The sequence below is a fragment of the Pieris rapae genome, chromosome 14, assembly GCF_905147795.1.
Source record: "Pieris rapae chromosome 14, ilPieRapa1.1, whole genome shotgun sequence".
Classification (NCBI taxonomy): domain Eukaryota; kingdom Metazoa; phylum Arthropoda; class Insecta; order Lepidoptera; family Pieridae; genus Pieris; species Pieris rapae.
Genome location: NC_059522.1, coordinates 6,901,667 through 6,915,876, shown reverse-complemented (window position 1 = coordinate 6,915,876; position 14,210 = coordinate 6,901,667). Strand labels below are relative to the sequence as shown.

At 30.6% G+C, this 14,210-nt stretch overlaps 1 protein-coding gene across 5 annotated transcripts; it reads right to left on the bottom strand.

The window, feature by feature from the left end:
* Nucleotides 1–564: 564 nt before the first annotated feature.
* On the bottom strand, nt 565–14,034 carry LOC110998613 (UTP--glucose-1-phosphate uridylyltransferase). 5 transcript variants are annotated; one of them, XM_022267330.2, is made up of 7 exons: nt 13,896–14,029; nt 13,493–13,519; nt 4,667–4,853; nt 4,055–4,287; nt 3,429–3,634; nt 1,409–2,177; nt 565–1,053 (listed from the first exon to the last, which is right to left on the bottom strand). In XM_022267330.2, exons 1-7 carry the CDS (start codon nt 13,917–13,919, stop codon nt 946–948), a joined length of 1,554 nt encoding a protein of 517 aa, XP_022123022.1. In that variant the 5' UTR covers nt 13,920–14,029; the 3' UTR covers nt 565–945. The 5 variants fall into 5 exon arrangements, with proteins under 5 accessions (XP_022123022.1, XP_022123025.1, XP_022123027.1 ...); XM_022267333.2 differs by lacking the exon at nt 13,493–13,519 and having other exon boundaries at nt 13,896–14,034; XM_022267335.2 differs by lacking the exons at nt 13,493–13,519; nt 13,896–14,029 and adding an exon at nt 12,232–12,377.
* Between the last annotated feature and the right edge of the window lie 176 nt (nt 14,035–14,210).

Genomic DNA, 14,210 nt, shown 5'->3' with positions numbered 1-14,210 from the left:
TTATTTTTTAGTTAAAATTTTATTAATTTGGGGTCGTTCAAGTATTACGTAAGCACATTAACTGTAATTTATCCCCCGCTCTCCTCTTGTTAGCAAAAGTAAGCAAAGCTCACAAAAAGAATAGTTTTTTAAATTTATTTTTTAATAATAACGAGACGTATTAATTTTTTGTAAGAATCCTCGAAAATGCATTGCCCCTTTAAAGTAAAAACTTATGTGAATATTTAATTATGATTTTCTTCATGTATAAATAATTTTACTTAAATTAAACTATTATGCTTACCATAAACCCATCCATCTCTTTTTTTTAAGCCATTACATCATCATATTGTTATATTACTATACCCTATGGTTTCCTTTAAAAATACGTTTATTTTAGAACATAAGATAATCAAGGTATCACTTATACCACGTCATTAAATTTCAACCTGTAGGCAGCCCTACTCATCGGCGAAGAAGAGGGTGTTGGCCGAGAGATAAAGCCGGCGTAAAAAACTCTCGGTACTCTTTATTATATAAGGTATGATAATATATAAGGTATTAAGAAAATCAAAGACAAAATATGCAAAATTTTTTATTCCCCATTGGCACTCCTTCTAACATGAAAAATATTAATATACAAACATTAGAAAAAGATAAATTATACTTACGTCCTAATCTTGTGCTTATCCATTAAAATAAAATCGTAATATTTATAGTTGAAACATGAAATACATAATAACACTGCACTGTCTTGCTCTTTCTTCTAATATATGAAAGAGACGACAATATCTTGTAAAAATAAAATTGACTATACCTACAACTATGGAATTATTCTAGTATAAATAACAATAAGAATCAAGAAATTTGTTTTTGAAAGTTAAATTTTGACTAAACATTGACGAAATATTTAATAAATTATTTTATAAAGGATAATATAATAAAATATAAATAGATTTTTTTTCATTAGTGATCTAATATACGCAGATTTCCTGATACTATTTTGTTTTCTAGCAGAGCTCCTGATGGGATGTCGATTCGATCTCCGTGATTAGCAATTATTATTACTGTACCCTGAAAATTATAAATTATTATTAATAATTAAAATTAAAAAAAATATTACACTAAAAATAATAATGGCTATTAATACAATTATAATAACAAACAACAAATAAACACATTGATTACACATGTTTTTAAAATCAAATGATTTTGAAAAATAATTTAAAGGATTCTACTGTCATACAATACACGATACTTCAGTCATACAATGAGTTCTGTTAATAAGTAGTTAAAATCTATAAAAACGTTATAGTTATCGACAATATAGAAAACTTTTTAATAATTAAAAGTACGTTAAAGTATTTACAATTTGAAACGCCATATTTTTCTCATATTTTCAATCACTTATCAATAAATAAATATTCACCTTCAAAGAAACACCTCTCCCAAATGTAACATCACCGGACACCGTCAAATGGTCCAACTCGATCAGGTCCGGAATAGTCGCGAATCTATTCAAGAATTCCTTAACCTTCGCAAAATGATTGTCACCCAACTTCACTAGAGGCGTAGACGGAAACATTCGCTGCGGGGACATCACTAGCGATCCGTGCGACAGACTATACAAATTGGACATCACTAGCAGCAAATCTGACGTCTTCTTCACCGGTAAGAACCGGCTCCTCGGCACATTCACCCCAATTCCACCCTCGAAACACTTCATCGCCGCACCGACTGCCGTCTCCAGTTGGATCACGTTGAGACCGTCAGCCAAACTCTTGTTATTGACGATTATCTCCATGTTAAGGGAACCCTGTTCTACCACCCTTTGAATGGCATCCAATTTCGCCCATAAGTTGTTCGTGTTGAAGAACTTGAACTGGCTGACTGACTTGAAGTCATCGACGTGTTCTTTCGGCACTTGGGCAATTTCCAGGAGCCTCAATTTGTCTTCGTACTGAATGAGAGTGCCTCCTTTGACATCGGCTCGGGTCTTGTCGGTTACTTCCATGACGAATTCAGCGCTTTTCTGGTCAGGATTCAGGAGAAGACTTAAAATGTTCAGGTCGACGGTCGCTCCAAGGTTGTCGATGTTGCTGATGAAGCAGTAAGTTCGGCCTTCTTTGATGAATTTCTGGAGGAGACCCGAGTTATAGAAGGATTCGTAGAAGTCACCGTGACCCGGGGGATACCACCTGAAAATGGAAATAAAAAGAAATGAAAAAAACCGATAATGGAAAGAGAACATTTCCCGTTGGCTTAAAATTCTACAAGTTTTATTCACAATATTAAATATATATGTAAAAGATATAGAATTATAAACTCTTAAAAAACTAAATTTTTAACTTAAAGAGCGAACGAGAGATGGATAAACACTAAAATATCTCCGTAAATTATGTATTATAAAAACTTATACAAATTCACTGCAAAGCTAACAAGGATTCGAAATTCAAATTCAATTTATTTAGAATTCTATGACATCGTTAAACAATTCGATTCCTTTCATTGTGATTGGTCAGGTGTCGTGTCTATGATTGGTCTAGAAATGTCATTTGGCACAGACTGAATACAACTTCAAAATAGTACATTTCATTACAAGTGCGGAAAGCCTGTCATTGCAACGAGTTCCGACGAATGTCTACCCGAGCCGAGGCGCAGCCGAAGGTGAGGGTTGACAGTCGGGACAAGTTGCAATGACGGTTCCGCACGTGTACTGAACGACTATTTTTAATACAGTTGCGAAAAAATTAAGCAATTTAATTAAACTATTTGCTTTTTTTCTCTTCTCTCTACGGAATAAATTCGTTGCACGTAGATATGTAGCGACTTATATGTTTCCGGTAAATTGTTCTGGAGTTCAAAAGCAAAATGCTTTGGAGAACAATTGCAATTATACTGCGTTCGGGTGGTATTCATTCAAATAAAATATCGTCGAAATTACTCATTTTGTGCAACAAATAACTCAACTCGAAAGAACATTTTTGGAAAATGGCGCCAACCGCAAAGAATATGAGCAAAGCTTGTTTTTTCTTTTTAATATTTTTTTTATTGGTATGAAATAAAATAAACCTAACCTAACTTATTGAATCCAATTATTCGTAAACTTTTTAAAAATACGTATTTGCATATATTATAAAATTCTTTTTAATATTTTTTTAATTGATATGAAATGAAAAGAAACCTAATCGAACTTATTGAATCCAATTATTATAATATTTAGAAATCATATATCATAAAAACTTCTATGAATCTTTTTAATAAAACCTTCGTGGTTGGTTTTTTCTTTTTAATACACATTGTTTTGACAGTTGGCAAAGAAAACGCACGAGTGCGGGAATGGCAAAGAAAAAGCACGAGTGTGTAATAGCCCACTTTCCGAACGCTATACCTCCCTGCAATATGCCACTTTTTGAGCAACTGTATTAAAAAATCATTTTAGTACTTACGCTTCAATATCATTATGTACGTCTATATTCTTTGGTACGGGCAGCAATGATTCCCTGTTAATTCTCGGGTGACAAGATTGGTTAAATGTATGAATATCCAATTTCAAGCCCTTGTACTTGCGGATCACTTTCTGAGTATCTTCGTCCGTGTTGAACGAGTTCATCAGAACCAGTGGTACATTACATTTGTAGGTTCTATTAAGGTGCTGAAAAAGGCATAAATGTATTTAAGTTATCAGGGTGCTATCACTGAAAATGCTTCATAATTTAATACATTTATTCCTCAACGCGGTTCGGATACGACTGACAATAAAAAACTAAACTTGTTAACGTTACGATGCCATATATATCAAGTTACATCAATATAGGCACGCTACAGCATTCCCCCCTTTACAAAAAGTCGTTAAATACTTTGACACACGTCAAAATAGTGCAATGAAAATACTCCCTAAACAGATCCGTTACATCATTTGTATTGGCATCTTGTTACAATTCAACATGTATATAATATTTTTATTTATACATTTACTTTACATTATAGATTATAACGTTTTCGAAAACATTTCACACACATTTATGCATCTTTTTATAGATTATTCTTTATGAGTTTTTGTAGACTTCCTCACCTCAATTTGTTGTACAGTTAAATCCAGAAACGTAAGCTCATTCCGGACCTGAATTACGGACTTAGGTCCTTTGCAACCCATGGACGTGCCTAGACCACCATTTAACTTTACTACAACCAGCTTATCCAGCATATGGTGGATGTTATCTGTGGTCGGCGTGCTCAGAGTGGAGTAGTCGATGACAGCACCCTCGGGCAACTTCTGGATTTTCTCCCATGTTACAGACGGCCCTTCTGTAATTCCAACATATAAATATATTAAATAGTGCAATAACTCTAGTATGGCATGACTAATACCAATTAATTGGAAATCTTAAGATCAATTAAGGCCCACCTAAATAAACAAGAATGCTTTCTCGATCAAAACTTAAAACAAGTTTCAAGAACTGTCAAACCATTTTTCCTATGTGACATTTGACATATTTAGCGCTCGAGGTGGTACTTGAAATACGAATTAGTATATGGGCCTTAATGTTTAAACAACGTATAACAAACATAATTTCTCCATCCAAGTTAAAAACAAAACGTTTTTTGTTTAAAACAACCTCTAGGAAATCACTCTTTGTAGCAAAGATATCTTTTTAGTATACATCAGATATAACATAATACTCACGTTCAGCCAAGAACCTGCTAAATAAGTTCTTAAAGCCCTTGAACTCCTTCTCGACTGATGGTCTCTTGGGTTCAGGAAGGCTCGAGAGTAACCTCTCTAATTCCACCTCCAGGCGAGCTAGAGCATCCCTTTTGGTTGCTTCTTTAAAATCTCTGGATCCTGAGGGTGTTCTTTGGTGACTCCGGATCTAGAAGATGGGAATTATTCATATTATTTTCGAATTTATACATATAACTATGCTTGGTTTCTTAAATGCTGATACATTTAACGCTAATATTTGAATGTTTTGATTTCGATTACTGTCATTTAATCTAACTACTTCCGTTTAAATTCCGCAGTATCCACTGATAAGTTACTATAATGGGACTTCACATTATCAAATTGAGCAAAATACTGAGAAAAATACACTAATAACATAATAATATGCATGACGTTAATATTACTTGTAACATAATGACATCTTGCGGTCGGCAACATCGCAATTATTTTAATTTGTATTTAATATTCGAAATCTTAGTAAAAAAAACGAAATTTCCTTTTTTTTCATACAATTTGCGGAATATATTTGTTTGAGTTAGTAAAAAAAAGTAGCAGTTTGTCAGAGGAGCCTTGGGGGCTGTATTTTAGGCGTCATATGATTCCCAAAAATAGGTCAAATAGTTGTCAAAAGCCTCAGACAAGTATGACAAAATGGAAGTAGACGAGACACGTGGGTAAACTTTAAAATGGAACAGTACTGAAACTACTACTAAAGTACTAAACTTAATTAAACTCGTCACCTAATGGAATGGACCATGAGGTAAAGGACGGCCCCAAATGCGATAGGAGGACGCTGGCCGATCTTTATTAGGCTTGAGGAAGGTAAAAATTGATTTTTTAAGGAAAAATATAATTAGATAGATATTTAATATAAAATAATGTAATAAGATATAATAAATATAAAAATGTAATAATTTTCTATAGATAAACAATAATTATTAACTTTTATTATAATTTTAATTTATTAGTTATTTTTATTAGAATTAAAGGCTATTTATATTTTATTTATTTTTTTGTTAAAGATAGTTTTACATGGACATATCTATAGGTATGATATTACATTTATAATGAACTGTACAAATAATTGATAGAATTAAGTGCCTCAGTACATGAACAAAAAGCAATGACCTTTGACTTGACCTCTGATATAAAACACGATAAATGGTCAGATTACACTGTCCTCCACTGCTACTGTTAATAACAGATTCCGAAATTACGCCCTTAAGTGAATACATAAATTTAGTATGCATTATAATAAATAATTAACAAAAATAAAGTATAGGTATCTAAAAACCATTTTTTTAAATTAATAAATCAACTATTCAAATAAATGTAATCCAGTAATGAAATTTTTTGGAGTGTGTTCTTGCTTTATAATTGAAAATATTAAATCTTTGAGCATTGAATTGACACGCATTAATCAAATTAAATGATACAAACATAACCTTGGTATGATATATCATGAATGATACTCTATACGCATAATAAAATGACTTATATAATTGTTCTTATGTCACCTTGAGAAATATAAATTATGTGAGTGTTACAGAAAATAGGAATTTATTATATTATTTATGTAAATCGACTTTCCGATCGCTTTTCAGTCAATGTTGCCAACACATAGAAAAGAGAAGATTTAGAGTTTACGTAATTAATTAACTGGAAAGTAAGTAATTAACGAATTCTGTCACCAAGCCGATATTTAGGGCCTGTTTCCCATGTTTCTCTGTAGAACCAGCTGCCAACTGAAGTATTTCCGAACCAATTCGACTTAGGGTCCTTCAAGAAAAGAGCGTACCAATTCTTAAAAGGCCGGCAACGCACTCGCGAGCCCTCTGGCATTGAGCGTGTCCATGGGCGGCGGTATCACTTAACATCAGGTGAGCCTCCTGCCCGTTTGCCCCTTGTTCTATAAAAAAAAAAAAAAGTTCCAAATAAGCTATTTGTTACTTATTTGTATAATAAACAGTATTTTTGCGTTTCACGACTGTCAGATAGCGCTATAACGTCATGAAATGCGAAGTATCTTATTTGGAACTTTTATCTTTCGAATAATTTATGTGTTGCATAGCTATTTGGCACTTTATCCATACATTGTGAAACAGGCCCTTAATGTTGTCAAGTAAAGAATGGCGTAATGGTTGCAGTTAATTCCAAATTTCTTGTAGACCAAAACTTGGCCATAAATAGTGGAGTCTTGGCAGTTCTTCTCGCCCACTCTACGCCCTTGATTAAGGAACTCCTACTTTAGTAGTAACATCATGTTACAGGTAACAGTTAGGTTAATTTAAATCTTTCTCACCAATATGATAAAATACGTTTTGATTTAAATTTTTCGCTAGTCGTGGATGCATTTTCAATAATTACATATTGTATTAATCATAAATAATATCGTAAATAATCGTAGGATGAAATCATCAATACATATTTCGTAATAAATTGTGATGCAATAAAAAAGTTATAATTTTCTTTCGTGGTTTTCACGTCAAGTTAGGGAAAATTTATAAAATGTTTAAATTCGATTTAACGTGACACCAGGTAGTACGATCATTATAAAAAATATAAATAATTTTTAATCATACATACATATATAAAAAGAACTACTTATTCAAGTTATTACTATAATAAATATTGTTATACGCGATATTACGACCTCTGTTTACCGATTTTCATAGTATTTGCTTAGACTTGTATTAATTTATGTAAATTAAAATTCCAACTATATTTCATTGAAAAATTCTACGATACAATTAATTATATTCATTTAGCGTGACATAATTTAATGGCCTATAATTAAGATTGTAAAAAATATTTTTAATCGTCATTTTATCAATCATATCTAGGAATACATACCCACGAACGTATAAATTCTGTCTCACTTGCCATCACTGATTAATATAACAAAACCAACAAATGCCTGCCTCCAAACTAAGCCAATTAAAACGAAATGTGCGTCTTATAATTTGGCTAATACTAGATATAATATCTTGTCTATGGATAAGATAGAAATAAAGAACACGCGTGAGTTACCTTCGTTGCGCGCACACACACTAGATAACTAATCGTAAAATCTGATACTGCAGATAAAAATATTTCGCGCCTAATTAAATTCAATTAGCTATAAAATAACAGCGTATTAAAATTTACTTAGAATTGCACAACAAGATAATACGATGGCGACGAATGGCTATATTTTATTTTAATTCGTAACAAAAATCCATATTTATCTTTTATTTTTAATAAGTAGGTAGAAAATTAAACGAACTTACAATAAAATATTAACTATATTACAATAATAATACATTGCGGTTAGAGAATAATAGTATGCATGTAAAAAGTAGCATGTGAATTTATAAAAGGTACACTATGTAAAATCCATACCGATAAGTAAAAAAATGATACTTTGAAATGTTTATATTTGTAGAAACGTATTTGGATAGCCACATTTTGAAATAATATGTAAATACTGGCAAATAAATATTTATAAAATTGTTTTTTGTAATTCATTTAATTTAACAATCCTGAAATAATTTAGCCTGAAGCGATAAGAATTTTCCAGAACGGTTTGTCTTTAATTTATTAGCTTCAATTGACTTCATTACTGGAGCGCAATAGACGTCGAGAATCATCGATGCACGAGACGAATCAAAATAATAAAATCACCTACATTCAAAAAAATACACTTTTTTAAATAAAACCTTATAGCATTAAAATTAGAGTAGCTCAATGGTACATTCCAAATTTAAAATCAAATATATGTTTGGAAAAAGTACATCTCTATATGTGCACGATTCACTGCCTAATTTTGACAGATTGGAATGGACTACTAACGTTGTTTAAACACCTGAACAGATCTTCATAAATTGTAGCTAATAATCACATCGGACATGCTTGATAATAAAAAACCTTTTTCGTGTATGAGCTGGAATGCCGCAGACACACAGGCACGCTATAACAACTTTTAACGACTTTAAAATATCATTTTAATGTTATATTAACAATAGATATAAATATCGGAGAAACTCAAATAATAAGATATAAATATATATTTTTTATAGAACAGGGGGCAAACGAGCAGGAGGCTCACCTGATGTTAAGTGATACCGCCGCCCATGGACACTCTCAATGCCAAAGGGCTCGCGAGTGCGTTGCCGGCTTTTTAAGAATTGGTACGCTCTGTTCTTAGTTATATTTATAATATACAAACATAACTCCTACAAAATATTTATACCCACTATTTAATCGGTAACTTTTTACTTTACCTGACAATTTCTACCTTTTAAAAAAAAATTCTAAATTCAAATTTATACATATTTTGTGTGTTGCGTTGTATCTTAATATATTAGTGAGTTAAAGTGGTTGGAAATAAAGAAAGACTTAATAATAATAATAACACATAAGATGAACACGAAAAAATAAATCAGTGGCGCTACAACCTCTTTAGATTTTGGCCTCAGATTTCTTATTCTGTTTCATGATCATTTTTAAATCTAATAGGGTCGACTTTTTGGGTCTAACACATGTCGGTTTCCTCGCGATGTTTTCCTTCACCGTTCGAGCACATGTTAAATGCGCACATAGAAACTCCATTGGTGCACAGCCGGGATCGAACCTACGACCTCAGGTATGAGAGTCGCACAACACAACCATAACGCAATTTTGCGTTGTTCTGAAGCCTTTTGATATTGTATTTATAGTAGTATAGATATCGATTTTAAAGCTTTAAATAAATGTGTAGTGTGTTCCCATTCCGTTTACCGATTGTTTTGCTTGCACATTCAAGTTAATTGTTCAAGTTATTTTAACTGTGTAGACAACCATGAGAATCCTTGATACATTTTTAACTCAACATATAATAATACCCCTTTGTACGCCGAAAACTGTTTCACTGAAATTTTTGATCAGTGAAACAATCATTCATATCGATCATTTGACTGAAGGCGAAATAAATATTATTTAGTAGTCGTGATAATTTGAGAAACTTATTACGTTAGTTCCTAAACGTTATATACATAATGATTGTGACATACTTTTATCATAAATAGTAATCGTGATAGGCATTTTGGTATATTATCAATAATTTGATTTGGAATGAAACTCGGGCGAAAAAATAATTCTTTCATAATCATGATTACTTTAAAAAACCTATACCAATAGTACTAACACATTATGTACATAATTCTTGTAAACACTTTTATTATAAATAGTAATCGTGATATGCATTTTAATATACAATCAATCATTTGACTCAGTGGAACGAAAGTCAGGCGAAAAAATGTTCCTTTCATAATCATGATAACTTTGAAAAACTTATTGTAATAGTACCTAAACGTTATATACATAATTATTGTAAACACTTTATCATAAATAATAATCATGATAGGCAATTTGGTATATTATCAATCATTTGACTCAGTGGAACGAAAGTCAGGCGAAAAAATAATTCTTTCATAATCATGATCACTTTGAAAAACTTATTGCATCAGTACCTAAACTTTACGTACATATTTATTGTAAACACTTTTATCATAAATAATGATCGTGATAGGCATTTTTTATATTATCAATCATTTGGACTTGGACTTAGTGGAACGAAAATCAGGCGAAGTAAAAAATGTTTCAGCAGTTGGTACGCACAGATATATATTTGGCTATTACATGAATTAATTGACGAAGTCCATGTGCAAAACCAACTGAAATCCAAAGTAGTATTTTGTCAGTTCATACACCAAATACTAACGAATGAACATTGTAACACCTCAAAGTCTTTAATAAAGTTTGCGGCAACCATTAATTGTTTCATGATTTAACTGTCTGATTACTCAAGATTATCTTCTGTTTAGGCGAGTATGATACAAAAGTTCTGGATTTGTGAACGGATATTAAGTACTGGAACATAATGCCAGGGGTAAATAATTCAACAATCAATTGTTCAACATGTCCTCTACCATGAACAGTAGGTATCTATAATCTAGAGATGGTATAACAAGAAAACAGATATGCACGAACGCGTCCCAACAGTATAGAACTATACATATAAAATTACCTATTTAACCTTGCAAGTATATAACGACATAATTTACACAGAGCCACAATTTACACAACACAAGCCTATAATTTATATACAGAACTTCATCGTTTTAAATAATCTCCAGAAGTGATTACATATATGTCAACTGCACAGATAATAATTACTAAGATTAAGTGCTAAGAACGTATAAATCCAGATATTGACAGCTAGTTACTGTAAAGGTTTGCGAGTTCATATGTGGACAGACAGCCTATACTTAAAACATATATATGTATTTGTTTTCTAGTCTTGATATGTTGTGGTAATTAGCGCCATTAAAATTTTGATAACTTGATTATTTTAGTTATTGTAACCTATGACCAGATAAACCTTATTATTATTTTTATTTACAGATAAAGATACGAGACGGACTTTAATTATCATTTACTACAATTGAATTTTTATAAAAGAGCTAGGTTTTTTCAATATAAATTTGATTTTTAAAAGAAATTAAAATATATTTTTTATATATAAAGAATTATCAGACTTTTACATTTTTTTTAACTTTTTGACAGAATTATAGGAGTCTACGCTTGAAAAATAACTTTACATATGCCAAAATAACATAGATATTTTTTATTGTTTAACTAAACGTTACGATTCGTAACGTTTAGTTAAACAATACATAATATATACTTATTCGTAACTTACGAATAAATAACAATTCATGTTCTAATAACTATCGCGACAACAATTACTTTGTTTAATAATTACGATAACAAATTTTATTTTAAAAAATTTACTTTAGATAATGTGTAAATTATTATCGGTAACTAAGCAATAGTTTCCATTTTAATACATATTTTAAAATAAAAATGTCCATAACAATTTTTATTAAATTATTACCTTCGAAAGCAAATCCATTTGTATTATCAATACCGCGATGAGAGAAACACAAAACCAACGTCAACTTACAGCGACCGTTTAACTACAATTAATTATCTTTTTATATATACCTACACATAACTAATAATTTTCTTTTAATGTGGGCAAATGTTGAAGAGTTATATAAGAAAACTATTCTGCGTAAATTTATTTAATACGTATTTATTTTATTCAAAAGTAATAATGATTAAAAATCATTCCCTCTAACATAATTTAGGTTACAGGTAGCCTCTATACATAGAGTAGTAACTTATAGTTTCTGGGGACATTCCAAGATGTGAGTGTGTATATAAGGTAATCCATAATCGCTTTATCGTATCCCTAGTTAATAAAGCTATAAAACCTATGGGAGGACGAAAGTCCTATATTGTTGTGTTTTTTTTTAAGATATTTGAAAGCCATCGTGAAGACACATCATAAAATATTCACCACTTTAATAAAGTTGACGAAATAAACACCTAAATTTCCACACATTTTATTAAAACTTCTCAAATATTAAAAACCATCAGTATTGGCCATGTATTAAATTTAATTCAAGTTCAAACTCACTGTGATTACAAAAAATACTTACGTTTATAAGCCAATCCATTTTATTTAAACTCAAGGGTTCTAACACTACTACAACTACACTTGTTTTCAGTAAGCTATTTGTCTCCTAACTAAATATATAGTAGACAGTACAAGAGTACTGTTTATCTACAACATGATTAGGGCAAATGAGTCTATAAGTACTTGTTGTATCAGTCATTGACAATTATTAGTAATGTAAATATAACTTAAGTGAAATATTTAAGTACAGATAAAAATTGTTTATTTGGCTATGACTGACGATCATCACTGAAGTAAATTTGCCGAATAGGCAGTCTTCAAACAATGCTGTTTAAGTGCGATTAAAAAAATACTGCTATATTCCAAAAAAATAATAAGCTTCATTGCCATATTGAATTTGATAATAAATATATTGCTAATGACTTTTTAATTACTAGTTGTCAATTAAATTACAGCAATTAGGTAAATTGACATTCACAAATTCCATTAATTTTAATTTGATGTTTTCTTAATGTGTATGAACTAAAAAATATCATGTTTCTAAATTATATATATAATGGATTAATGAAATTCCACATGTGTCTACACATGCAAAATATCTACAAAAACTACACAGAACTACACCTTTGCATCTTTCGGTCATATTAAAAAATAATATTACAAAAGTATACTCTTGCTGACCATGATTGCTGAAAATAAAACATGTAGGTATGTATTAATTTAATAATTTTTTTTTTTTACAAAATGTATATTAAGTAATTATTGTTTAAAACTTTTTAAAAATAATATATAAAATTATATTTTTTTTTATAATGTTATAAACAATCACATATTCACTTGTTTTATCTGCAAAAGTATGTATGTATTAGTAAACGTGATTAAGTTTATTTTTAAACATTAAAAAGTATATATCCTTAAATAGATTTTACTAGTTGTTCATAATTACATAGTTTGCTACATACAAGTTTTCCATGTCATTCATTTTGTTTTATTTTAACTCAACTGAATAAACTACACTATATACTTTGTGGCATTGATATTGATACAGGTGATGTGCTAGTATTGTATTACAAGTTTAATGAAAAAAAATTGTTTCTTTATACTATATCTATAATATATAACAAATACAAACTATAATTCTTAAAGAATAATAACATTAATTTCTTTCATGCACTTATAAACAATAGAATAAAAACTTTCTTCATAAAAACATGTGTTTATAATAAGACTTATAAATCCAAAACCAAATTAGTGACAAAAAAATTTATCTACATAGACCTTACCGCTGGTTTCAGCCTGTGGTCATCTGCCTGGAATTTTGAATTTAATTTTTGCATTTAATCTATTCATACTAATATTTATTACATTAGGGACAAATAAATAACATGTGGGTTATATGATAGGCACACACAACCCAATCTTCAGGTGACCTGTAGACGTTTTTGCGAAAAATCTCTATGTAACCTCATTTAGGTGTTATCAGAAGAAGGGGGAAAATTATATTAAATATAATCAAACACTTTATCCAGTTTTTCTATTGCTCAATTCACTTAGATAAGGACATCATAATATGGTTTTATTAATTGCTTGTTATGAACATAAGCAAGGTCACATGGAGGGCACCGCAAACAAGATAGTATTTATTTCTATGACTTATGTATTGCATAACATAATAATGCAACCTACCTTAGCTTCACATCTATCGCCCATGTTTTTGTTATCAAGCCGTAATTCCACTTTGTTATGATTATAAACTACGCGAAAAAAGCCGAATGCAACACAAAATGTATACTTTTGACAAGCAGATGTTTTTGCAATTTGACATTGGCAGTTGGCACTTGAAACTTGGCAGCAGACAGAATACCTTAGTAATATCGTTACAGCTGGGTGCTTAGTCAAGATGCCCTAACAGAATTGTATGTAGAAGTAGAAGAGTATGTAGAAGAAAGTCGCAAACTAATTTTATATGAAAGTGACAGTTCAGGCATATATATACCTTTA